At 38.0% G+C, this 27,948-nt stretch overlaps 1 protein-coding gene across 9 annotated transcripts; it reads left to right on the forward strand.

Annotated features, from left to right (window-relative positions):
• The first annotated feature begins 30 nt into the window (after positions 1 to 30).
• On the forward strand, positions 31 to 27,945 carry LOC108095558 (histone deacetylase 4). 9 transcript variants are annotated; one of them, XM_017196694.2, is made up of 15 exons: positions 31 to 396; positions 600 to 680; positions 3,353 to 3,416; positions 10,374 to 10,486; positions 16,496 to 16,603; positions 17,512 to 17,778; positions 17,868 to 17,941; positions 18,628 to 18,758; positions 19,617 to 19,763; positions 20,478 to 21,499; positions 22,317 to 23,567; positions 24,063 to 24,182; positions 24,250 to 24,684; positions 24,756 to 24,889; positions 25,453 to 27,942. In XM_017196694.2, the coding sequence occupies exons 3-15, from the start codon at positions 3,383 to 3,385 to the stop codon at positions 25,505 to 25,507; spliced, it is 3,891 nt and encodes a 1,296-aa protein (XP_017052183.1). In that variant the 5' UTR covers positions 31 to 396; positions 600 to 680; positions 3,353 to 3,382; the 3' UTR covers positions 25,508 to 27,942. The 9 variants fall into 9 exon arrangements, with proteins under 9 accessions (XP_017052183.1, XP_017052185.1, XP_017052187.1 ...); XM_017196696.2 differs by having other exon boundaries at positions 31 to 680; positions 17,542 to 17,778; positions 25,453 to 27,944; XM_017196698.2 differs by lacking the exon at positions 3,353 to 3,416 and having other exon boundaries at positions 25,453 to 27,944.
• The last annotated feature ends 3 nt before the right edge of the window (positions 27,946 to 27,948 follow it).

The raw sequence follows: 27,948 nt of genomic DNA on the forward strand, positions 1-27,948 counted from the left end.
GCTCTTCGCTATCTGGTAACACTGATTGGAATTTGTATTTTTTTTTGCGTCGCTCCCAGGAAGTCCAACGTCGCGCGTTTTCCCAAAATAAAAACCCGAAAATTCAAACAGAGTATTTTCTTGTTTTTTTTTTCTGTTTTTCTCCGTCACACTCAACAATAAAATCTAATTTTTTGAAATATCAACACATCAACAACAAGAAGTGCGTGCGCGTGCAGTAACGAGAAAAAATCGTAAAATTGTGGGCGAATCAACAAGCAAAAGAGAATGAGCGATGATGAGGAGAAGAGGCAAAAGCAGAGGCAGTTGTCGTAGTACTAGTACCAAAAAGAAACTGCGAAAACTGCTTGTGAAGTGACAACAACAACAAGTAACGAAAGAGAAAAGCAAAAGAAGGTAACAAGCAAAAAGTCGAAAAAAGAGCGCAAAAATATACGTCCACAAAAAAGGCAGTAATAACAACAACACAAAAATTAACTTAAAAAAGTCGTGAATTCATCGTACAGTATATACATACACACATACGCAAAGTGAGAAAGAGAGCGTGCGTTATTTATTTTATATTTTCGTTAATCATTTTTCGCATTTTGTGGAACAAGTTGGAAAAGCGACTATACAAAATACGTCAACGGCAGCAACAACAATAAGCATCAGCAAGCAGTTTGCACCACTTGGAAGAGGTATTTATGTTTGTTTGTTTGCTTGTCCTGCCCCGTGTGTTCTTATAAGACATCATATTCTTATTAGATCAGTCAGACTTCTTTTTCGTCTGTTTTGCTTCTCACTCGATTCGCCGTTATTTATGTAACAAGTGTGTGCGTGCTAAATGAAGTGCTCTCGCTCTCCACCTCCTCCTTCTCCTCTCTTCCACTCTATTTGTTGCTCTCTCCCTCTCTCTCGCTCTTTGCATTTGATGATTTGATTTTGTTCACTTAGTAAAGTTGCTGTAAATGTGGCTGCCACCCAAAAAAAAAAAACACAAAAAGAAAAAGAAGCAAAAATAAATAATAAAAGCTCCACCACAAAGCGCATTGAACTGGTTTATGTTGTGCTCGCTTCTTCTGCTTCTCCTCTCCGCCTTACTTGCCTCTTCATCTTCTCTCTTGGTTATCAACATGATGCCAGAAAAAAACAGTAACAAACAACAACAACAGCAAAGCAGCGGCGTGGCAGCGCAGCAACAGAATGGAATTCGCGGATATTTTGTTGTTTTTTTCGTTCGCTTTGAGCCGAACTTCTTATTCTTCTGGGGGATCTCTGTTCTCGTGGTTTCCCTCTCTTCCCTGCTTTTTATCCATTTATTCAACTACAGTGGCCATTCATTTAATTGTCCAAATTATTCAACCTATTTAATTTATGATTCAAGCAAAGTAGTTTCTTTTAGAATCTTGGCGAGAGAATTCTTGAGAATGACAACGCATTTCATATTAAGTTTATTGTCCTTATATATTCGTTTAGCCTGTACATTATTATATTTACATATTTTACTTACTGCTCCATTAAACGGTAAAACGGGTTTCCTGTTAAAGGTCCCACTGTGTCATAAATTTAATTGAAAATAGGTCAGATATAAAAGCAACCCTTTGGGATGTATTAGAGTCTTGGAACTGAGAACCTGAAACCAGGATCGTTAATCATTTTAAATGGCAATTTGTTCACTGTATATATTTTTTTAATTTATGTTTTGAACTATTTTACAACGCAGTTCGTAGCTTGTGTCGTCTTAGTGGAAAACACGCATTTCTAGCTCACAATGCAGCCCACTGATGACTATAATTAATATGACTCGCCACGATAAATAGTGGCTGCCAACTCAATCTTCTAGTCACCCTCCGCCCCTAGACTTAATTTGTTTATTTCCATCCAAAAATTAAAGCTAGGAAAGTTTCCATCTTGCATTGAATTTATTACAACGTGGAAATTATATTATTAAATTAAAATGTGAAAACTATTAGCAACAGGTTGAAGCGTGTATTAGTATCAATTTATTTGTTTGTTATCACGTGATTCATATTGGGATGTGGCCACACTCACTTTAATATTATTAATAGCATATTTTTAATCTCATATTCGGTGTGACCTTCCTTTTCTTTTTCTCTTATGTAGCAAACCTTAGTAAATAAATCTAATTGAAGACTGTCTTATTTACTCTTAATTGATCTTTTGAAGTCATGGAACTGTTTTTGTTTAGAATTGGTAAATTCCCAAAGAAAACCTCAATTCCCTCAAAACCTAGTATTGTTTTTCCATTCTTTATGATTCATTGTTTTACACTAGGATTTCTTTGTGAATAAAAATTCCCCTTTTTAATTAGATGTTGGCTTTCACAGCACATGTTTTGACTTCCTCGCGAACTATGTCTTTAAAGTTTAAACAACAGTATTCTTGACAAACTGAATGAAAATAACATTTTTATAATTGTTTTTCCTATTGTCTGATCAAGTTATTTCTTTGATTGCAAGGAACTTTTAACAATTAATTACTTGAATTATTGAAGAGTATAGTTAAAGGATTTTGTATTGAATTTGAAGCGATTTGGAGGCAATTTATTTACAATGCAATGTCTGCCATTTGAATTTCTGTTTGTTGGTCGCTTTTGTTCTATTTGCTCGTGTAATTAGTGAACGGAAATTGTTTTGTGCGTCACATGTGTGTGGTGTGTGCGAAGGTCAATGGGGCAACTCTTTATCTTTTTGTTTTTGCCACGCCCCCAAAAAAAGGCGCACCTGAAAAGAACATTCAAATTGTATCCGATCAGTAAAAAATTTCCCTATCAAATGCTCTTGACTATAAACAATCGAAAAACATGAAAGAAAGAAACAAGAGTTTATTTTTGCATATCATTATCGGTGTTCCGAAAATGACAACAAAAATTTTCCAAAAATTCTTGCCTTATCAGAGACTTGTTATTCGGTTTTTTTTTCTTGTTTATCTGTTTTCACGAATTGTTTTGAATGAAATTTTCGTTTTCAGGGCTGTTGGAATCATTCATATTGCAAATATACGTACACAGAAATATATATGCAATTTGTTGTTTGTTTTTAAGGAAGTCCGGCATTTCCCCATGGGTAAAGATTTCTTTCAGAATGACTCAGAACCAAAAAATGAAGATTAAATTAATCTTTTAGTTTTGAAGTTGTACTGAAAGTACTGGGTTTTCCAAATTTTTTTTGTGCATTTGCTTAACTAACAAAGACATTACATTTTAAAACAATAATGAATCTACATTTATACAAACCATTAATCAAGCGAAACCAAGTGTTTGTATTGATAGAAGTTTTAAGTCCTTGTTAAAATTGTTAACATACATTTTTTGGCATATTGTTTAATTTGATTTTCTGATTTGTTGCAGGTTTCGCCCTCCCCAAATTCCATATGCAAAATGTCTAGTCCCGACGATAGAATACCAATACACGGTAAGTGGGAACGAAGGTCCCTGCGAAATACCCCAACCCCACTGAGTAAACTGGGCTTTAGTTTAGGGCAGTATTGGGTGGTTATTATAATATATTCCCCTATTGTTGGCTGTTGGCTGTTCGTATGTAACCTGCATATAGCCAAAGCATTAACAACATTCGGAATACATAACTCAAAATGTACACAGACCACACTCACACTTACACATACACATGCTCAAACAAAAGCTTACACAGCCCGTGTGGGTGTGTGTCTGTGTTTGTGTGCTAGTGTGTGTTGCCTTCCAAAAATAACTGTAATAAGCACATACACAAAAGCGGGCCAGAACTGCGCTGTCAATGGATGATGCACATTGGCCGGGAGTTGGCAAAAAAAAAAACAATACAATCAAAAGCTCTGCACAAACTGGTTGAGAATTATAAGCGTTATGTTTACATTGGAGGATATTTAAGGCTGGTCACATTAACCGAATAATTGCTTAAAGGTAAAAAGTTCAAATTGGAATAAAATCATTTACTTATGATGAATTTCAATGGGAAACTTCATTTATATATTGATATAATTTAAAAAAGGTTTTGAAATCAAATGTTCCAAGCTTATGTTCAATACTATCAAAAAGCAATTGTTATTTTAGTGTTTATCTGCTACAAAAACCCGTGACAAAATGTTTTTAAATTTCATACAAAGGTAAACAAATTGATATAAAGAGACTACCATAGGAATCAGTAGTGGTTACCTACTTAGCACTTTATTGATTTTATCTATTCGGTGAGCAAATGTTTAAGTCCCAAATATAGACCGAGAACAATGGTTTGAACTATTTCTTAAGTAACCAACTCCCAATTTCCATTGTATCGTGTTTTTCCAGTGGCGGATGGTTTATCGAATTTTTTGAGGAGTCTACGTACTTTTCCGTTTCTCCACTTTCATTTCTGGCCAGCTGTCAATCAAATCAGTTAAATATTTGCACAGCTTGAACCACTGTGCGTTTGTTGCTCCTCCTGGGTGGTTGAAAAATGGGGCGGTGGGTGTTTTTTTTTTTGGGGGTGAGGTCGTGTACAGTGGGATCTACTAACTTTTTGTCCCGGGCAGACCGAGAACAACAACAAGAACATTGTCCATGGTCGGGTCGACCAAGTTGCTCTCGCCTCTTTCGCGGCAAACAGAATAGATATAATTGTATGATACAGATTGGCTGGAAAACAGGATGGTTGCTCTTGGTCCTAGCCAGTGTTGTCGGGTTCCTCACACAGTTGTAACACTTTCAATTTTGATTATCCTGAATCATTTGATATTTTTCCAAGTATTTTAATTGATTTTCACACAACTCCAATAAAATATTTGAAAGTATAGCTCTAAACATTTTCAAATAATCCAAAATAAAGTTGCTATTCTTAAAGGATATCATATGAATTAATTTCCATAATTCATTGCCCATAAAAAAACCATGTGTAATGTGTATTCTTAACTAACTCCTAACTGCCTTGATGTTTAGTGTTTCGACTTGTGAACTATCCCCATAAAGCCAAATTGTTAGGCCCGCAAATAGCCAACACCACATCACATCACAATTCTAGACGCTTTTCCTTTTGGCCATCCATCGAAAGCAGTGCCAATGCCAAGCACGTGGATGGGCGTAAAGAGTGGGTGGGAGATGCGAGAAAATGCGGGAAAATGGTAAATGGACAACGGGGGGTGGTTGGGTGGACCCTTTGTGGGTGGGGGGAAGGGGGAGTGGGTCTGATGGTTTCGGTTTTTGGAGCCCCGTAATCTTCGCTTCGTGCTCAGCTCTCTCGCTCCCCGATTCTCGGTTGCGTTCTCGCTTTGGCTCTCTGTGTCTGTTTGTTTGCAACCAAAAAGAAAAACATTCGTTTATCGATTTTCGTCTATTTTTAGACACAAAAGCAACAGCAACAGCAACAAAATTTACTTGCCTTTCAAATGGTTGGTGTAAATGTGTGTGTTGGTTGTGTGTGTTGTGCTTGTGTGTGCCTAAGTCTAAGTGTGTGTGTGTGCTTGTCGACTGTTGACTGACGGCCGGACCCGGAGACCGACCCGTAAAGCCCATGAAACCCGGAGACCCGGGCCACGTCTCTCCTCCTTTTTCTCCTTTTCTCCTTTTTCTTTTGGGCCACGTGCAATCCGCCGACGCGTCCGGGATTTCGGGGGATTCCGGGGATTCTCGACTCCTCCGCAGCCATGGAAAAAAGTGTCCCAGGGTCTTCGTTCTAATTGCTGAGGAAATTTTCTGTAGCAACGTAACTTTCTCCGCCGAGCGTAAAGTAAGAAAGTCCAGCTGGTTGGGCATCCATCGAAAATTAGATTTCCCTTCGACCCCATTGGTAAACTTGTTGGTAAAGAAAAGAAAGCGTTGAATTAATAATCAGGAAGTTGGCCTTGTGCCGGAATAATAGGCCATTGTTATCCACTTATTCAGCCTGGATATATAGCCCATGAAAATTTGCAAAGTCGGGGGTTGGATCAAAATTAGCTTACCCTTATTTCAAGGACTCGCTGAAAAGCAAATAAGGCAAGGCCTTGAATTTATAATTATCGGTTCTATTCGGTAATAACGAAGTTAATAATCAAGACTCTCGAACTGGCTTATAGTTTACATAAAATTAGATGGTATTTGTCCAAGGCCTCTACTTCAAACTCTTAAATTTGTGGTTATGAAGTTTGCAAACTTAATTTGATCTCTATTAATTATCCCTCTATTCAAACGTTTATAATCGATGCTCAGAATTCTCCAGCTCCTAAAGATTTAGATGCATGACCTACCCATAGCAAATTTACATTAAATACATTCTCACCTTTGACCATTAAGTTTGATTAATAGGTTCTGGGCAAAGTGTGTATAATTACCAATTTATTACCATTTATAAAAGTTTTACTGAGCCAATTATAAACTAAACTGATCAAAAACAATGTATAAAGTTATTCAACTATTTATAAAGTTGGATTCCTGTTAACTACTTTCAATTGTTTTAATGTAATTCAAAAAGTTTACCTTACCTTTGCCAATAATATACTGAAAAAAGTCGTTGATGACTCCTTACTTTTGTTGAACTTTAATGAATTAGTTTCAGAGTTTCTTGTTTTTTGACTTTGATATCTGTAAAAATGTAATCAAACATGATTAGTTAACCTTTTTATTTAATTGGGTTTCCCAAGTATTTCCCCTGATTAATACCGCTCTCCCCTTCGTGTTGGTGTTCTTTTGGGAAATGAACTTTTGAGGAATATTTATATATAGATATTAATTGCCCAGCTTTGCATTACAGCACACTGGCATCGCATCCCCATGTGGGGCAGAATTGATTGTCTAAGACGCAATAAGTGAAAAGTTTTTCCTTTCGCTGCTTTTGTTGTTACTTATTTGTTCCATTGTGAAACACGCAGCACCTGCAAGAAGGTCGTCGGACCCCCCACTCCCCACCCCCCAAAAGCCACCTCCCAAAACCCCACAATACAGACCGACCCACCCACCCCCCAACCCCCTAAAAGAAAACCCCCTTATGTTATTTTGTTTCCTTTTTCCCAGTGCCAGTGGAGCATTTATTGTAATGGCATTCCAAGAATAAAACTTGGCTTGCTGTGTTGTGTGCTTGGGCTGTGTTATATAAAATCGTTAGGTCTTATGTACCGTCCATGTAACCCCCGCTCCCCCGCTCCCCTAACCCCTCCCACAGAAATCCCCGCCACGCCACTGTCTTCACTGTGGGGTAATCATATCGAAAGCGGCGTCGCTGCGTTTATTTATTCATTTCATTTACCCACAGTACTCGCTGGATAAAAAATTGTCCTGCAGGCTTTGTATTTTGTCACAAATTGGATGAGTCATTTTCGAATATAATTCCCTTTCCCCCATTTCAATGAGTAAGGATCTGTTTAAGAACTTTGCTTTTCCTTTAAGCTTTATTTTAAGTAATTAAATACTGCTTATATACTACTACATTAATACATTTTTTAGCAGGTTGTTTCTATATGCTATTGTAGGAACAACATTTGTACATATGTATGATACAATAAATATAAATTAACCAACCCCGAAAGATAACGTAATAGTGTTATCAAAAAACAAACCTTTTTTCGTCGCCTTAATAAAATCAAATTGGAAACATAAAATAAGTAAATATAGCCTGCAAAAGAATTCTAAAAACAACAAATCTAGATACATTTTATAATCCCTGATAAAAGCAAGACTTTCAAGTGGATAACTACTGTAGCGCTATTCTATTGTTTTTGTGGTTGCTCTTTGCCTTTAAATTTGTCAAGGTAAACCCGCAAAATTGGTCTGGCGTTTTTAAGGGGGTTTTTTCGGTTGAGTTGTGTAGCCTAGAACTTTACGAATGCCACGCCTTTGCCCGCCTTTAGCCCCCAAAATAAAACCACCAACAACAAGGAGAACGTTTTGCCGGCGCTGGGGTTTTTGTTGTTGTTTTTTTTTTTTTTTTTGCCTGGCCCAAAAGTTTAGCTGTTGTTGTGTCTATTTTTAGAATGCGCGCGCTGGAAATTTACCCACACAATACCCATACAAATGCACACACACCCATATATATATGTATATAGAAACCGTGCTATCACTCAAAACAAACTTATTGAGGAAGGAAGAAAACAGAGAGAGAGAGGAAGAGAGAGGTGGGTGGCTGAGTGGGAGGGAAATATGCCAACTTGTTCTCTCTCGCTCTTACTCTCTGTTGTTGTCGTATCAATTTCCAATTGAATTTCAGTTTCAATTTCAATGACAAAAGCAGCGCCCCTCTCATAAAATGTTATACCGTTCTCCGGTTTTTTGTTCTTGTCGTTCTGGGGCCACACACATACACGTGCTTTTGTTTTTGTTGTGACATTTGGTTGCCTGGTTTCTATGTCAACACACAAATTGACCTTGAAGTCGAAAAAAGCCCAAAAGGGGGAGTTGTGGGTTGTCAGAGAGAGACAGCCTGCTACGCATTTACTCTTATTTAAAACGGCATTGCCAAAATGAAAACAGCTGATTGCAAGCCACCTTCTCTTTATCCCTCTCCCACTCTTTCTGCACCTGTAGTTGCAGCCAAAGCAGTCACTCCCTCTGTCTCGCTCCCTCTTTAATTCAGTCTCAAGCTAACATGCATATGTATAAACTAGAAAATACCGTAGAAATTAGCAAAAATTACTTAAACAATGTTAATTTAAGAAACAATTTAATTCCGAAGTTCCATACTCCTTTAATTTAGATCTTTTTATAAATGGAAAAAAATGGTAAAAGTGGAGCTATTTATAACGCTTGCTATTAAACATTGAAAGACTTATCTTACGACGTCGAAACTAGTTTATTTGAACATACGTAGTATAAACAATAAAACTAAAAGTTGCTACTGCATAACATTGCAGATTGCATTAAATGTTAATTTGGATTTTGTCTTCCCGTTTTCGTTTTTATCTCGCAAAACTTTTTGTACTTGTTTTGCTGTGCTTTGTGCAATATGCACTACTTGTGGATGTATATGTAGTATCTGTGTGCTGCCACTTCTAAATATACTCCTCAAAGCCATGCACGATTTATAAATGCTGCTAAAAATAGAACGGCAAAGCAGAGCGGCAGCAGCGCAGCAAGCAGCGCAGCAGGTCACGGCCTGTTCAGTTAGATATGCACCGACACACACACTTGTAGACACGCCCACAGTTGCGGTCAAAATAATAGTATCAAAGCTAAGAACCAAACATATAAAAACTTCGAACGTAATCTTACCTTTAAAAACACCTTAAAGTAACATTTAAATCTTACTTTTTATAGAAAAATGTTTTGTTTTTTGTTTTGTTAAGTTGTACGATTTTGACCTTTATTGTAGTACACTTTATGCACATGCGTTAGTGCTTTTGTTTTGTTGCTGCTTTTGGGCTTTGCTCTTTGTAAATCTATTTTTAGAACCGCCACATAGCCCAATATTCAATTGGAATCAATTTCTAGTCAAAAAAACTCGACTTTGCTGATTAGATCAGCGCTTGAGAGAGAGGGATAGAGGCTGAATAGAAGAGACAGAAAGAGAGGGCATCATTACTAATTGGACTTTTTGGTTAGTCATCTCTGCATTTTTATTGGCGCGCAATTAGTCCAGTACGAGAACCAGAGAAAATATTTCTGTACTCATTCTCTTTTTGCTACAAATATTTATCAATGAAACATTTTCCAACCGATTTTCCCCAGCTATGTACATATGTATGTATGTTTATATGTTCGTGTATTTCGTTTTGGCGAAATGTTCCCCATTATTTCACGTTGGCAGCAAATCAAATTAGTTGAACTGTGCTAAAATACAGAGAGAGAAAAAGAGAAAACGAAAGAGCGAGAGAGATAAAAGTAGCTGGGGCGTCACGTGCGACAAAATAAGAAGAGGAAAAAGCACAAGCTAAGAGGAAATCGTTGTAATCGCTGTAAATGTTAACTTGTACGGCACAAGGTTACTAAAAATAGTCAACGCACAGTTAGGCACTGAAAGAAACGGACAACAACAAAAATAACATATGTATAATAATAATATAATACAATATAATAATAACCCTAATAATAAGGCCTCGTCATCTCCTCCAATAAGCCCAAATGTTTTCATTATTTTTTGTAACTAGTGCCGTACTCCATTGGGAGTAAACAATTTTTTTTTAAATATTTTTTTCTGTGTAAATACACATATGTACATAATTACAAATACAAATGCTGACCATCGAGTTCCAACGCGTCGGCCGAAAACGTTTTAGATTTATTTTTAAAAGCGTCTGTAAGCGGGGCCTTATCTACGTAATCGGCCGGGAGAGCGAGTCACACCTCCTCCAGATCCGGAGAGCCTCTCGATTAAACTATTTATATATGTACATGTATATATATATGTATGTATATGACTTGTATGAATCTATATCCCTCTCCAAACGATTCGAATTCGCTCGCTCAGTTGTGTGTTTACATTGTCAATTCGCAGATCTGCCATCAGAAGCCGGAAGCGATGAGCGATTGCTGCACATAACGCCGGGCACTCTGACATTGGACTACAAGCCCCATCCCGCGGTGGATATCGATCAGCAGATCATGGAGGTGAGTTCCCCGCCGATCGGATCGGATTGATAATCCATTCTTGGAATTATTGTAGTGATGAAATAGCACCCGTGCTGTTTGTCATAACATCTCACAGTTTGTCATAGCGTCATCGAAATTATCATCCAAATCCCCAAAACACATGGAGCATAAACGAACCGGGCGGTGTATCACTTAGTTATTAAACAAAATCGGAGGAGATCTGATGAAAGCGGAGCCCAAAATATATATGTATGATCCTCTTGTTTCCATGGCCAGTTATAGAACAACGAGTGGGGTTATCAACATTTCAGAACTTTTTATTTCAATTTAATGATGAAATGACTGTCTGGGTTATTTTGTTTAACATCAATAAAATCGATCGTGATGTCATCATCTTAATCTTAGAAGGTGTTTTAGTCTGCATTAGTCTAATATTCAGGAAACTTAGGTGTACACAACTTAAATCCGGGATATCACAGAAAGAAATGGAATATGATTAAGGGGTACTTCTGAGCACCTTGAAATATAATATCAAATTAACGAAGAAAAGGTTGAGCTTTCATTATTTTTTATTTTGTTTATTTCTTACTAGTACCAGTTTAGTTAAAATTTTAGCTTTTTTTAAAGTACCTAAAAATACCTAGAGTTCTTGAGTGAAAGATGTTATCTATGATTTCTATTAAAAGGCCTTTTGTTAGATTAACCTTTAACATTATCGTTTTTAAAAGGGTAACACAATTTAATGTTTGAATTTAACTTAAATTTGCATTCAAAATTTAATTGCACTGAACGAAATGCTCATTTTTTTTAGAATCTTAAAACACCATCTGCGTTTTTATGGCTTAATTTAAAGCGTTTTGTTAAAGTAATTCGAATCGACTAACGTGATTTTCCTAGATAAATTTAAACTGACTTAAAACTTTAAAGGTAAAAGGTTAATTAGAAAAACCTTGCTAAATTATAGAACAAACCGCAATCTTTTTTCTTTTGCCAAGAACTCTAAATGTATGTACCATTTTTTCATATCGCTTGGCCAGCTTTTCCTGTCCAGTTTCTCCAGCTGCCTTAGTTTTTTTTTTTTTTTTTTTTTGTATTTCCCTTGGTAATGCTATGTTGTTTTATTTTTGTTGAGCTTTTCGCTTTCCGCTTTATTTATACTTTATTTGCCTGGCTCTGGCCATGCTCTTGTGTTGCATGTGTGTGTTGTGTGTGTAGTGTTGTGTGTGTGTGTGGTTTTGAACTGTGTGTGCCGATGCGATGCTGCTCTGCTCCTCTTGTTGGGAGTCTAAATTTAAACGCGTGTACAACTTAATGATTCTATATTTATTGTTTTCACTACGAAAATATGTATGAGTTTTTGCGCATTTTTTAAATAAAGTCCTCTAAAAATAGAAGAAAACCGAGTCAAGAGAGCCGCACGGCGAGCGAGAAATGTCAGAGAAGATGCGAGTGCGGAGGATATAAAGATATCGCTGACTATAATGGACTCCATTGCTTAAAAAAATATTTTTGAAATATTTTTGGTGATAACAAAAGACATTTGATGGAACTCAAATGGGGTTTTTTTATGACATATTTAGAGATAATGTAAAGATCATTAAACTTTTGAGATTTTTTGTTTTTAATAATTTTGGATTTGTTATTCTAAATCGTTTTTTATAGAAATTTTAACAAAATAAAAGATATAAGTATAATTTGAAATCACTTATTAATAAGAATAAATATAAATTTATAGACATTTTAAAATAGATTAAATATTTCATTTCTTTAGCTGTTAAGGTTTGTTAACTGTATTTAACCAAAATGTTTGGCATTTGTTTCGTGTCGCTCTCTAAGTTGTTTCCACTGTGGCCGGGCATGATGGCCAGCATGTGCAGGCAGGCCCACCTGCTCGACCCCCCGGCCCCCCTCTCCCCTCTCTCTCTTTCCCTCTCTGTCCCATGATTCTCCTCCCCCCAAATGCCCCTGTTCTTTGTGGGGCGCTTCTTCTTCTTACTTCTGGTGCTGCTTGCATTCAATTTATAGTCTCGGGGATTTATTTATGCCTCGATTTTTGGCTGCAGTTTGCTTTCTTATTTTGTCGTAATTTGTGTTTTTTTTTTACTCGTTGGTTCCTCCGTCGCATTTCTTTTGTTTTGTTTTCGTTTGAAATCTTTATTTTTAGGGTAAAAGAGTGTTTTATATGCAGCCTTATGCTCGACGTGGTCTTCTTCTTAACTGCTTGCCATGCCCTGCCGCCCACTTTTTTTTTAGCTTAGCTAAGTGCATTAAAAAAATTCTATTATTATTTCAAGGATTGTGTTTTAAACCAAAAAGTAGTACAAATTATAAGTGGCTTTTTTTTATTAAATATTTCAAAAAATTTTTAAAAAACGTTTAAATTAACATTTCATTATGGTTTAATAGTTAAAGTAAAAAACAAAATGAATATCCTTTTTTTTTTACATTTTTAAAAATTACCTGTCGAAAAAACATAAAGCTCGAAATGATTTTATTTCTATTTTTTTTTAACACAAGAAACTTCCAATATTTTCCTCTCTATGTAATTTGCCCATTTTCATCCCATTTGAGCTGCCTTCGTTTTTCATCAACGCGTTTGCCGTTTTTGTTATTTTCGGTTTTTCCTTTGAATTTATTTTTGTTCTTTTATAAACTCTGCGGGTTTTATTTTTAACAAGCACACACACTAACACACACACACTTGGCTGGTTAGATCACGCACACATAAACAATTGCCAATCAGTGAAAATGTTTTATAGAATTCCTCAGTCCATTTTCCTTTAGCATTTTGTGTTCTGTTTTCGTGGCACGAGCAAAATGCAAATTAGCAAAAACTGGTGGGGGAGTGGGTGGGTGGGGTGTTGGTGGTGATGGTGATGGGCGTGGTGTGGGAGGGTTGACAAGATCTTAATGAAGATGATCATTGATCTTTGATCTTCGCACACAAATTAGGCAAGAATAGTTTTTCATTTGGTTAAAGAGAACGCAAAGATTGGAATTTAATTGCGATGGCAAAATATATAGAACGCAGATACAAAGTTCTGCGATGAAAACATCCTAGACAGTCTAATTCAATTGGAATGCGATGGTTCCATTTCCTAGTATCAACTGAAAATCCTAATAAAAGATCTACAACGCATTGGTTTCCGTATAAAAATATGGGATTTCTTGCAGATAAATAAACACTTTATAAATACTTTAGATTTATAACTTTCATAGATTAGTAATTTATTTTGAAATGCTAGATTCAAAACTTGTTCTTGTTGTTTGTTTTATGGCTCATCTGCAACTATAATTAACCACTTAAAAAACAAAACAAATGGCTTAACAAAGCATAAAAATAGATCAAGCTGTGATCGATTCCACGGAATCTATTTTTCTTTCAATTTCCGGAAATTCCTCATTCGATCTCAACCGACATCGTCATCATCATCGCACTTGGATGATCATTGAATTAGGGTAGACTCACTGCATTTATCCGCTTTCATTTGTTTCCCCACCCTCCTCCTCCTCCTCCTCTTTCTCCACCTCCTCCCCCTCCTCCTTCGTTTTCTTCTTCTTTTTTTAACCCGCTCCGATCCCGATCCACAGTGTTTCTATTTATATGGGCGTGCCTGTGTGTTGTCTTTTGGCCCGCTATAATTATAGCGCAGGTATTTATAATTATAGCATTGGCCATAGCAACTGGCGAATGTTGTGCAAGCGGGCGTCGCTGCAGGGGGCGGTGGGTGCTTTTCGGGGGGTGGGGCGTTGGTACTGCAGTTTCCTAGGAATCGAATCAAACCGATGTGGCATATGGTAAAAGGGTTCCATCGTTATAATAACAAAAACAGAGCATCTTCTAGCAGAAGTTAAATTGACCATTGGTCAGCCTTCTGCTTTGCAACTTGATTAATATATCAAAAGAATCCCAAAAAATAATACATTTTTATATAGAGAGAAAGTAAAAAAAAAACAAATCAAATGAATCATATATTTAAAAATGCAAAAGCAAAGACATTAGATTTTTTAAAATGTGAAAAATACATTCATTCAGTTAACATTTGAATATGAGTCCTAAAAATATCAATCTAATCCCAAACTTATCAACTTTTTATTGGGTCAAGCATAATATGAAACAATATACTTTTGTTGTGTTTTATTTTTAAACGGGTAATTAAGATTAGAATTCCAAATTATTGAATAAGTCATAACAGTGAAATCATTCTCATTTTATATATAACTTTTCACAACGATTAAGTAAATTTGAAAACAACAAAAAGTCATAAACAAAGTTTTGTCATTTATTAAAAAGTCTAAAATTTAAGCAAAAATATCCAATTTAAAATAAGTTTGCAAAAAATGACAGTGTAATGTTAGGAAGACTAGTGCTTTTTTTGCAGTGTAAGTTTCAATTGCTAATTGTTAATATGTTTGGGTGATGATGTTTGGCTGAGGGTTCTCTTAGAATCTTAGAACCGAAACGCCCATTTGTCTACCCAAGTTTTCGCTCTCTGTCGCCCTCTGTCTTCAGTCTTCTGTCTTTAGTCTTCAGTCTACAGTCTACAGGCTTCGGTCTTCTGCTTTCCACTTTCTTCACCTCTCTTCCGATGTGTGCTCTTCTTCTAGCGGCGCTCTCTTCCACAGCGGAACGTAACCATTTCGAAATTTGTGTGTTTATATTTGATTTTTTCGCCAGTTGGGCCAGTCGGCCGAGTGAAACTGAAATGAAAGCGCCTCCCTCATTTCCCAGCGAATGCCGAGGCCAAAGCGAACGCGCCAAACGCCAAAAGAAAGATACAAATAGAGACACAAAATAAAATAACAAAATAAAAATATCACCAACAAAAAAACAAAAAAAAAAAAAAAACACCGAAAATTAAAACAAAAAATAAAAATAAAAGCCAAAACACACACACCACCATTCAACGTAAACCAAACACGCAGTTTTTCGGAAATTCCATGAAAAAGTGCCTGACCAAAAAGTTTTTAGCCAAATATCGAAAGCAAACAGTCGGAAACTATACAAAAAGAGCACAAAAACAAAAAACACAATAGAAAACAAAGAGTTATAAGAGAGAGAAAAAACAAATTAAAACAAAAGTGGCCGCAGAAACCAAAGATTGTTTATTGAGTGAAGTAAGCTGAAAAGTGAGAACACCTCTATTTCCACCTGAAAATCACATTTACCCAAGACAAATCAAACAAAAACAAGAGATAAACCGCATCTGCTTTATTTATTTATTTATTTCCCGTTTATTTTTGCATGTGTGACTGCGTGGGGGGTGACACTCACACACGCACACTCACAAGCACACACGTTTAAAAAGAAAATAAAACAAGGAGAGAGAGAGAGAGAGTAGAAAGCATATTGCTAAGGTCATGGGAAATATGCAAATATTATGACACATCCGAAAAGGCAGAAGTGATCTCGAAAAAAAAACAAAATGATAATTTGCAAAAAAAGAACCACACAGTGATTCGTTTATTATCGTTAATCGGTTAATATCGGATTTTTATCGCTAAATTTGCCTGCTTTTGTAGTTAATCGATAAACTATTGTTGCTTATCTGTGATCTTTAATTTGCAATTCATAATCAATGAACTATTGTGCTATATAAACGAGCTATGTAATTAGTAATCTATGATCAGTGAACTTTGATGAGCAGTCTGTGTATAATTAAAACGTAATACCATTTCAAACTAAAACAGGAATAGAAAAAACATGTTCCCAATGAAATACATAAACAAAATCACTAGCATATTCAAAACATATCTTCCAAGTAATTTCAAAGTCAATCGAAATTCGTAGATATTGTATTATACGAAGCAAAGAAATTAAGCATACAAATTAGGGTAAAAATAGAGCTGGGAACTCCAAATGTTTTACTTTTAGAAATTAAAACTGATTGTGTTTAAGATAGTAATTGAAAATAATAGATAATAAAGAATTGATAACCACCACTTGACAATAGACGATACTTTGCTATAAAACCTCTCAAAAGAATTCCTATAAATTGTTTATTTTTTTTATTGTTTTCTTTGCAGCTCAAGAAGAGCCAGGAATTGCAGAAACAGCAGCTTTTCTACACGTTTCAGGAGCAGACGAAGCAGATGGAATTGGAGCACAAACTCCAACTGGAGCACAAGTATCATGTGAGTAGAATCGAAGACGCCGTTCAGTTGATGTTCTACAATTCTTTTTGCTGCTGTTGCCACTACTCACTTACATATTTATTTATTTCGCCCGTCTTTATGATTAATAATAATGATGATGTGAATGGCTTTTGTGGGGGCGACAGACAGAAATCGCAGAAAAAAAAAAATATTGTATGAAAATAAATAAAAACAAACGACAAAGTAAAAGAGAATTGAAATGAAATGAAATTATATGAAATGTATATATTATATTATCGTGCCGGAAGTGTCGGAAGCGTCTTGTGTGATGACTAAGGCCATCGTTAACACTCAGTAGATATAGCCATGTCACTCAGGTCTACTATACAATGATCCAGAAATTGTCTCGTTAAATCGTTGACGATCTCTATTTTTTCCGACATTTATTGGCTCGGTTTATTGGAGCAATATAAATTATGTGTAATGGCTAGAGATGCACAATTAGTCACCATAAGGATTTTTATTTTCTCAGATATTTGCCGGAAATGAAATCGTATTCGTTGGAGCTGTTTTTGACACCTCGTTAATTTTATTTTAATGGAAATGGTTTAAAAATATAATTATTGCAACTATGTTCAGAACTAGTCACCTTAAGGATTTCGTTTTTAGGAAACACTTTCCTTTACTCCGGATTTATTTTCAAATAGGAATAATCATTAGCAAAATTGTAGTAATTAATTCATTTATTTATAATTAATAGATAAAGGAAAGTTATAACTGATATAGGCTATCATTAATATATCAATTAATATGTATTGGCAACAGCAACCACAATCGAATCTAACCAACAAGAATGCATAAATTTCTGATTACTCCCCAAAAATCACCACGATAAGAAACAACAAACAAACAAACGATTCTCTCTCGAACTTATTGTAATTATTCAGTTTGCGGTGAATTCACATGGCGCTTTCCAGGAATTGCGAAACGAGACAATGGTGACAGCCGCCGCTGCGGTGGCTGAGGAGCAACTGCGCCAGCACCAGCAGCAACAGCAACACCAGCAGCAACATCAGCAGCAGCAGCAGCACCAACATCAGCAACAGCAGCAACATCAACAGCAACAACAGCAACAACAACGCGGCAGAGACGGCATGAAACCCAAGCAGATCTGCAGTGCAAATGCCAGTCCCGAGGTCAAACAGATTCTCAACGTAAGCTACATACCATATATCCTAGATAACTAGATCGAGTAAACCCTTGAGGATACGATCTAATCGAATCTCCATTCGCTTCCTTTCAGTGCTTCATCCTGAGCAGGAAATCGCAGGCGGCGGCTTCGAATGGCACAACGACAACGTCGCCCTACAGAAATCGGTAAGAGGATAAAGCTAATGCATTACTAATCCACTGTAAATCCAGTGAAGTAAAAAATAATAAAATATTTTCCAAGGAGTTAAGATGACTTAGTATGCCATTAGATGTATTTATTTCAAGCGGTTAGAACAACATGTTGTATCTTTTTCTGAAAAACTTCGAAATGGTTCTTGCCGTTTTTTTTGTTTAAATCTCTCTCTGACCTCAATAAACTATATTTATAATGCTGATTTAAATATTCAGTTACTATTTTTTTGTAATACTTTTTTTTAGTTAAACCTGCTGAATTCCAAATCTAAAGAAATTGAAGTAAATTATTTTTATACATTTTCAGTAAAATATTCCATAGTTGGCAACTGAACAGGTTTATTATCTGCAATTGGTTCCTACCTTTACTTTACTGCTATCTTAAGACTATAATTGAAACCTAAATAGAGAAATTCCTGAAAAGTATAACCCTTAAGCGTTATAACCCTTAAAAGTCAAAATTCCTTGAAAATATATATTTTAAGTCACGTTTAAACGATTTTTAAATACAAAGTTCCTTGATGTATATTTTGTATGGCATTCCTAAACGATTCGTGGATACAAATTCCTCGAAGGAAGGAATAACTTTTCAGGCACTTGTGAAATTCGCATTAAATGAGACTTTGAGTAATCCCATTTTCTTTTCTGGGGATTTTCAGTGGAGTGGTGAAGAGCTCCTCGGGCGAATCCCTCCCAGCTGGAACCGTGACCAGTGCGCATCCGTACAAAATACCTCAGCCGCCCTCCTCGCTGCTCAAATACGAATCTGATTTTCCGCTGAGGAAGACAGGTGAGTAAAATAAACCCCTAGGAATTTCCATCTCAGCAGGTGGTTCATACCATCAAATCAAAAGATTGATATAAGCAATGAATTAAAAACAAGCTCTTGCCTGTGTTCCGTATTAAAATTCGTTATTTTTTTCGAATGGCCGACTGCCGTAAGTTCGATTTATTGTCTAACCACAAAAAGATAAGGGTTAACAAAGCGATTTTTACATGAAATTGGCAGATAAAAATAAATACTTCCTGGGAACACGTAACTGAAATGCCAGAGTTTGATTTGTTTGGATAATTTGCGTTGGGTAACACCATGGATATAATAGAAATTGCCTTGGGTTTGGGTTTTCCGCAAGTTTGGTTTCACTGTTTCGTAAGTTAATGCTGAAAAGGTTAAATTATTCGGTTTCTGGGTTTTGGGTTTAGTTGGAAAAGGTTAAATTGGGAAAATCAAAGACAGATAAATGCAAATAAACACGTTCTTTGCTCGCTTATAAATAGGAATGCATTTAAAAATAAATATGAACGTTAAGTTTCCGTTTTACTTGGCAATAAATTTAACTAATAACAATGATTTACAGCAGCTTTTTAAGCGATGGAGTGAAAAGTATAATTAGCAAAAACAAATTGTAGAATATATTAGAAAATAATCAGCTAAAAATACAAAGTATTTATCTTTAGTTTAGTGGGAATCCAGGAACTTGTAAAGTTTATTTACAAAAGCATGGCATTCGAAGTGCAATTACTAACTGCAAGTTTGTTTCCAAAGAGCAGAGCTTGAGTCCTTTGTCTTACTTATAAGCCCGATGCTCTTAACCCTCAAAACTAACCCATGCAATGTGTGCACCGCTTTCGAACCAATAAACCATAGCCTCCGAACCCAACCTGCTGAAGATCCGGCTGAAGCAGAGCGTCATCGAGCGGAAGGCCAGGATCGGCGGACCGGCGGTCGCCCGGCGGCACGAACGCCTCCTCCAGGCGGCCCAGCGCAGGCAGCAGAAGAACTCCGTTCTCACAAGTACGTACCATCCCATTATCCCTCACTATTCTCAGCCAGACCCATCAGAACTCAGGCGATGAAGATCCGAAATATCATTGAAGAGGAAGTTTTAGAATGGGGCAATACTAAGTTGAGTCAGTTGGTGTAAATGGGGAGATTTCAAAGGGGTTCTCAAGGTTTAAATTGAAATCGAAATTGTATTATAAAAGAACTCAAAATATTAGAACTGAAATCATCTCAGAATCAACATTTTTTAGGTAGTTCTTGTAAAAACTTTTAAGATTCTATCGTTGAAAAATACTCTTTATAAGGTTTTTGCGTTCCTAAGTTTTTTTTTTATCTAAGGGGATGTTTCTCTTTAAATATTATTTTATTTTCTGTATTAGTTTCTCATTATTATTATTTTATTTAAAATATTATATTTTTAAACTTTAAACTTTAATTTAGACACAACTGCATATCCTCAGATCATAATATTTAAAGGTTTCTTTCAGGATTCAAGTAATGAAAGGTTAAACCTCCCTATTAAATTACTGTTTAATCATTGTATAATACTGTTATAATTTACTCGTTGTTGCTTTTGCTTAATTGTTTCGCTGTTGTTGTTAATTAACCCCCAAAAGAAGCTCTCCAACTGACCAACTCGCTCAGCTCAATTAACCCTTAAGCTCTCATCCCTTATTCTTTACTTCTTATTAATCTAAAATATTATTATTATATGTAAACCCGTAGATTGCAACAGTACGCCGGATTCGGGACCCAATTCGCCGCCCTCGGCAGCCGCACTGGCGGTGGGCGTGGTCGGGAGCCGCGGCTCCCCGACGAGTGCGCCCATCCAGGAGGAGAACGAGGAGGGCAGCCAGTACCAGCCGGGTCAGCGGAGCAGCATCAACGACCTCCCTCTGTTCAGTTCGCCATCGCTGCCGAACATCTCGCTGGGTCGTCCGCATTTACCCAACTCTGCGCAGGCGCACGCCCAAGTGGCTGCCCAGGCTCAGGCCCAAGCCCAAGCCCAGGCCCAAGCTCAGGCCCAAGCTCAGGCTCAGGCCACCGCCCAGGCGAACTACGTGATGTTCGCTGCACTGCATCAGCATGTGGCCGCCGCCCAGGGAGCAGCCGGCGCCGCTGGCGGATCAGCCGGCGGGGCTGGCCAACCGCCCGGCGGCTACTACAATCCCCTGGCGATGGCCAGCTTCGTGGGTCGCCAGCCGGCACCGCTGGCCATGATCCCATCGACGGGCATTGCACCGCAGCAACCGTCGCCGGTGGTGCGCAGTGCCTCGGCCACATCGACGTCCTCGTCGCAGGCCTCACTTGTGGGCGATGTGGCGCCACCGCAGGCGCACGCCGCCTCCACCATTCTGCCCTCGTCCTCGTCGTACATGCACCAGCTGGCCGCCAGCAGCTCGGCCGTCAAGATCCATGCCGCCGCCGTTGCCGCAGCTGCAGCTGCTGCCGCCGCCGCGGGCTCACTGCCGCCCACAAATCACGGATCGCCGCACGCCGCCCATCCCACGGCCCACGGCCATGGGCATGGTGGTCATGGTCATGCGGCCCTGTACGGGCACAGCCATCTGGGCCACCACCAGCACACCGTGCCCATCACGGACGCCCAGGTGGCGCAGGTGCACCTCCACAAGCAGGGACACCGGCCGCTGGGTCGCACCCAGTCGGCGCCACTGCCACTGGGGCATCCCATGCTCACCGGAGCCGGCCAGCTGAACGTCGTCCAGACGCACTACGAGAACAGCGAGGTGGGTGGGGCAGGAGTCTCTTATATTTGCAATTCAAATGGATTTTTTTGGGATTTTAATCAATACCATCAAAATATCTTTAAGGGCTTAGAATTATTCGTATTTAAAAGTCAATTTAAAATTTAAAAAATACATTAAAAAAATAGTTACCTTATGCAGAATATTATTTTTATTGTTCTTAAATATATTAAATATTTAAATAGATTTTTTTGGGATTTTAATAATTTTTTAATGTAATACATATTGATTCGATTGGACACTTAATTGAAATCCCAAAATATTAACAAAATATGTTTAGGGTTTTAGAATTTAACTTATAATTAAAAAATTACATTTAAAAGGACTTCATCCTTAAGTGTCTTACTTAATCAAAAAATAATTAGAATTGATAGTCACCTTATGGAGAATATATCTTTTGTTGTTCTATTGAACTTAATCTTCTGCTATTTGCAAACCAGACTTTAGTAGAACATTTGAAGATGACCAAAAAGGAGCTAAGGATAGTTTAAAAGCTCATATTTTACAATGTTAAATTCAAATTAAATTAAAATCTTTATCCATTTAATATATCTATTTTTCAATTTTACTCAGATTAAATATGTTTAATTGTCCAAGATGGAGTTCAATTTGTTTTTTTTTTTTTTAAATAGGTAATATGTTGCTCTCTTGTTTATAATTTTTAATGATAACATCCTGAAGTTAGGCTTAAACTTTGTAACACTTTTACAAAGTGTATTAATAATGCTTTTCCAATACTTAACTTGTCATAATGTTATTAATAATAACTTATTTTTTGCATATCCTTCTATCCTTTCAGGCGGAGCGGCAGGCGTACGAGCACCAGGTGCTGAACCAGAAGCTCCGCCAGACCGTCCTCACCCGGAGTGGAGCAGCTGCAGCCGCAGCAGCCGCAGCCGGAGTCGGAGTCGGAATGCGGGAGGCGCAGCTGAAGGAGGAGGAGGACGACTCCGCCGCCGAGGTGATGGACCTCACCGACAAGAAGAAGCCGCCGAAGACGGTGCTCACCAGCACGATAGCCACCAGCACCTCGCAGAATCTTCCCGATGCTCTGGCGGCGGCGGTGGCAGCGGCTGCCTATCGCGCTCCACCCGCGACGGGCGCTTCGATCAAGTCGGGCATAAAGCTGCGCGACCAGGAGTACTTGCAGCAGCAGCGGGAACAACTACTCCAGCTGCAGCAGGAGGAGGAGCTGGCCAAGGGCCTGATGCGACCCCTCTCAAGGACTCTGAGCAGTCCCCTGGTGCCGCTGGGTCCGCACGGCTTGAGCTCCGGAATACCGGACACCGGACAGCAGCCGGCACCGATAGCCACCTCTTCGTCGGCCGATCACATACCGCCCGTCAATCTCTCGCTGCCGCATCGCCAGCACCGCCAGCTGATGAGCACCTTGTACGCCGGCAAGCTGCGGATTCATCATCACCAGCAGCAGCAGCAGCAGCAACAGCAGACGCCACCGCCACCTTCATCGAGTGTTTCGCCACCGCATAAGGTCACTACGGGATTGGCCTACGATCCTTTGATGCTGAAGCACTCGTGCATCTGCGGGGACAACGCCCAGCATCCGGAGCACAGTGGCCGCTTGCAGAGCGTCTGGGCGCGACTCAACGAGACCGATCTTGTCAAGCGTTGCGATCGGTTGCGTGCGCGGAAAGCCACGCAGGAGGAACTGCAGACGGTGCACACGGAGGCGCATGCCATGCTGTTCGGCTCCAACCAGTGCCAGTTGAGCCGGCCCAAGTTGGAGAACACGCTGTCGGCGAGCTTCGTTCGGCTTTCCTGCGGTGGACTGGGCGTGGACCTGGACACCACGTGGAACGAGCACCACACGGCCACCGCTGCTCGGATGGCCGCTGGCTGTGTGATCGACTTGGCCCTGAAGACGGCCAAGGGGGATCTGCGCAATGGCTTTGCTGTTGTGAGGCCTCCGGGCCACCATGCCGAGGCCAATCTGGCCATGGGATTCTGCTTCTTCAACTCGATCGCCATCGCGGCCAAGCTGCTGCGTCAGCGGATGCCCGAGGTGCGGCGCATCCTCATCGTCGACTGGGTGAGTTTCGGGTTTTAGACAGGGGAAATCTCTAGATGCAATAATATATAATAAATAATAGTAATCCATTATAAATACCTTGCAATAATTTTAAAGGTGTAAAGTTAATTTAACAGTTTAAAGATTCACTTTTTTTTACAGTTAACTATTTATTTATAAGGCAAGCTTAAATAGATTTAAGGCATTCAAACTGCCTTTTAAGCTTAATTTGAAATTTGTATATCTCATGTAGAGAAGCCTAAATACTTTCATAAAAAATATGATAACAAATAATTTTATTCATTATTAAGTTTAAAGATTGAAGTTAAACAGAACGTATTCCAATCTATATCTTCTTTCCTAAAGATTTCGTTTTATTTTTAAGAATAATCTTTCATATGAATTTTTATACAAAATGTTTAAGATGTTATAGTTCCTAGAGATTTCCCCAATATCCCTGATTAATGAATTTTCATAATCTTAAACCTTTGCTAAATATCCTTGTATTTATTTCAGGATGTGCACCATGGCAATGGCACTCAGCAAGCATTCTACCAAAGTCCCGACATTCTATATCTTTCCATACATCGACACGATGACGGTAACTTCTTTCCCGGCACAGGCGGACCCACAGAGGTAATGCCATTCACCCATTCCTTAATCTATAGATGTAACTAATCAAGTGAAATGATATATCTTTCAGTGCGGATCCGGTGCTGGACTCGGCTTCAACGTGAACATCTCATGGTCCGGGGCGCTGAATCCGCCGCTGGGCGACGCCGAGTATATCGCTGCATTCCGTACCGTTGTGATGCCCATCGCACGGAGCTTCAATCCGGACATTGTGCTGGTCTCCTCCGGCTTCGATGCGGCCACCGGACACCCGGCACCGCTCGGCGGCTATCATGTCTCGCCGGCGTGCTTCGGCTTCATGACCCGCGAACTCCTCCAGCTGGCCAATGGCAAGGTGGTGCTCGCCCTGGAGGGCGGCTACGATCTGGCCGCCATCTGTGATTCCGCCCAGGAGTGCGTGCGTGCCCTGCTCGGCGATCCGGCATCGCCGATAGCCAAGGCGGAGCTGGAAAGGCCGCCCTGCCAGAACGCCATCAATACGCTCCAGAAAACGATAGCCATTCAGGTGAGCGCTTGGATTACCAATTCATCTGGTTAAAATTCTTATAACTGAATGCTTCTCCTTGGTTTCTGCAGCAAACGCACTGGCCTTGTGTGAGGATGCTGGAGCACACGGTGGGTCTGTCCGCTCTGGAGACGCTCAAGGTGGAGCACGACGAGTCCGAGACCATCAACGCCATGGCCGGACTCTCCATGCAGTCGATGCACAGGTGCGTTCCCAAATAGAATTGAATCTCCTCTTAAATATAATGAAATATATAGTGAGTTTAGAAATTTAAAGAGGTTATGTTTGGGAAGCCAGTTAATTGAGTAGCTTAAAAATGTTTATCCTTAATGATTTTATTTAAAAATGTTGGTTATAAAAAATGAAATGTTTTTATTTGTTTTGTAGATAATTTTAAAAGGTTATGAACACGATTCAAAATTTTAAATGCTGATAACTACGATTCAAAGATAACAAAGTCTCTTCAAAAGTTATATTTATTAAAAAAGCCCCTATGAAAATTAATATTAATATAGATATGTATATAATAAGATATATGATATTTAAGAAATATGATTTTTGAAATTGCCCTTACACGCTTGTTCTAATTTATTATTGTTCTTCACATTTAAACAGTTCTTATACTTTTTATATTTTATGCTTAATAATATTAAAGTTGGTTTTAAAAAACGTTTTTAAAAATTCAAAAAAATTGATAAATAGACCTAAGCTAGTTAATATACTTTTATATACAAATTATCGATTATATATTTGTTTTTGTCCTTGCAGAACTCTATCCCGCGATGACTCCGAGGAGCCGATGGATCAGGATGAAACCAAATAGGAGGCGACGCGGGCGGCGGAACTTGAGGAGGCGGTGGGCGTGGCTGGGGAAGGAATGGCGAAGGGGGCGTGGCCGCAAGCTGCTCAATGCACATTTAGTTATTTGTTGTAGTTGAATTGATTGTTGTTGCTGTTGTTGTTGTGGCGCTCGCTTTCAATTGTTGTCGTTGTCATTGATCGTCTATAGCCACATCCATCTCTCTCTTTCGATCGCAAGCGATATCCCTATTAAATTCCCAATCCCTTAAATTGAAATGCCCCTCCGCAAAAAAAAAGAGAAACATCGAAAATATTGTAGGGAAAAAATGGTTAAAGAAGCAGAACAGGGCCTAAAGTTCAAAATGGTGGCTGTGCCTCCAAAAAGAAATAATTATAAATAATTAGAGCAACAAAAATAACCCCGAGAAACTGGGTAATTTTTTTTATGAATATATAGTATATGGTGAGAATTTAGTTGTAGAATTCCTTGAGAGATTTTTTTTTTTTTTTTTTTTTTTAAGGGTAGAGGAGAGGTATTTTACGCACACACACAAACACACGCAACTCAATGTATCTTATTATTATTACTATTATTATAATTTAAGTAAGTGTGTTAAAATGGATATAGAACTACTAACCTAATGGTAAATCAGTAAACTATAAAGTTAAACTTAAAAGGAGATCAGGTGCAAGAAGCGTGTGTTTTTATGTAAGGTTCAACCTCGAAGTCCCTAAGAATATAAAATCCCCACCACGCCCACTCTTCCGCCACCCTTTTTAAACAGATCGAGAGAGAGAGAGAGGAGAAGGGAGGGGATTACGTGTTATGTAGAATGCTTTAGTTGATATAAGAGAATATGAGAGAACTTAACAGCTAACAAGTTGAAAGGAAAGGCGAAAAACTGAGAAATCTTTTTGTACAATTTATAGTTTAGTGCAAGTTTCAAGTACAACATAATATTATTTAAAGAATTCTATATATATCTAAATATATATATTGTGCAATAAATGTGAGAAAATGAAAATCGAGTGCAGAGCAAAAACAAAAACACACAAAAACAGAAACTAAAACTAAAACGAATAAGAGAAAATTGTTGTTAAATGTTGCCGAGATCTTATATACGTATGTATACCCAATAACTGTTACAATAATAACCCTTTATATATATGAGTATATATAAATATATATACATAAATGCACATGTGTATTCACCGTGTGTATAACGATAACGATGTTCAACAAATGTCTGAAATGAAGTAAAACTATTATTATATGTAAATAAAACACAAAACAAAGTGAACCATTTTAATAAAAAAAACGAGAGAAAAAAACAAACACCTTAAAACATTTACGCTCACACACACATACACATATACACGGCCTGGGCAGGACCCGAAAGGCGTGAATCGGGTAAAGTCTGGAATACCCGTTTAAACGCTAACCGTTAACTGTAATACCGCTGTAATTGTATTTGTACTCGTGTACCTTTTGCTGTCTATAGCCGTCTCTCTCTAAACCGCTACCTTATTGTAAAGGAGCAAGTCAAAAATCGGAAAATAACGGAGCAACAGTCCAAGGATCAAAAAAATAAGTAAGGAAAATGGAACAAGAACAAGATGATGATTAAGAAGGAGAAGCACAACGAGAGATGGACCGATTGGCTCCAACTGGAAGAAACAATTGTTAACAAAACGAAACAGAAACTTAAAACTAAACTTACAAAATAAAATCTCAACAATGTAACTATTAAGCTAAGCTAAAAAGAGGCCATTGGCAGGGCTTTTAAAAATTTATATTTTCTTCCCCTTTACGTTTTTAACACAGAGAATATGGTTAGGCATTAAGATTTGTAAACTTTTTAACGGTTAAAAAATATTTTTCGAACCTTTTAATATAGGCTAACACATTTTTATTTATCAGTTTGCTGTTTTAAAACGATTACGTTTCTAAAGCCAAGAATTTAGATACTTTACCCAAAATACAAATTAAAAATTGAGGTTGAAGTTACCATTGTTTCGACAGTCTGTATCAGATAAAGAAGTCTTTACCGTTATAAATTTATAAAACTGTTAATATCCATATTCTGTGTGTCCAATCTTTGCTTCTCCCTATAATTCTTTTTCGGTTATCTTATTATAATTTGGTAATGGCCTAGGGGTTATCTAAAAATTCCTACCCCCACCACCCGTTTACCTCTCTTAATTGCGAGTTTTTCTGAAAAACCTTAAACTGATAACAAAACATTTAAATAACTGTACTAACAAAAAGAAATATTGTTGCTGCGCACTGCAAAAAAATGTATTCCGTAAGCTGGGAAATAGTTACAAATGGTTTTATCAAAACGAAATCAAATATTTATATTTTGTTTATTGTTGCACAAATAAGTCCAAGAAACAGAAAAAAAAGAGTAATAATGTGTGTCGCTTTTTCTAAATGAAATAAAATGAAGAAATCGTCAAAAA

The sequence above is a fragment of the Drosophila ficusphila genome, unplaced genomic scaffold (genome assembly GCF_018152265.1).
Source record: "Drosophila ficusphila isolate 14025-0441.05 unplaced genomic scaffold, ASM1815226v1 contig_198, whole genome shotgun sequence".
Taxonomy (NCBI): Eukaryota; Metazoa; Arthropoda; class Insecta; order Diptera; family Drosophilidae; genus Drosophila; species Drosophila ficusphila.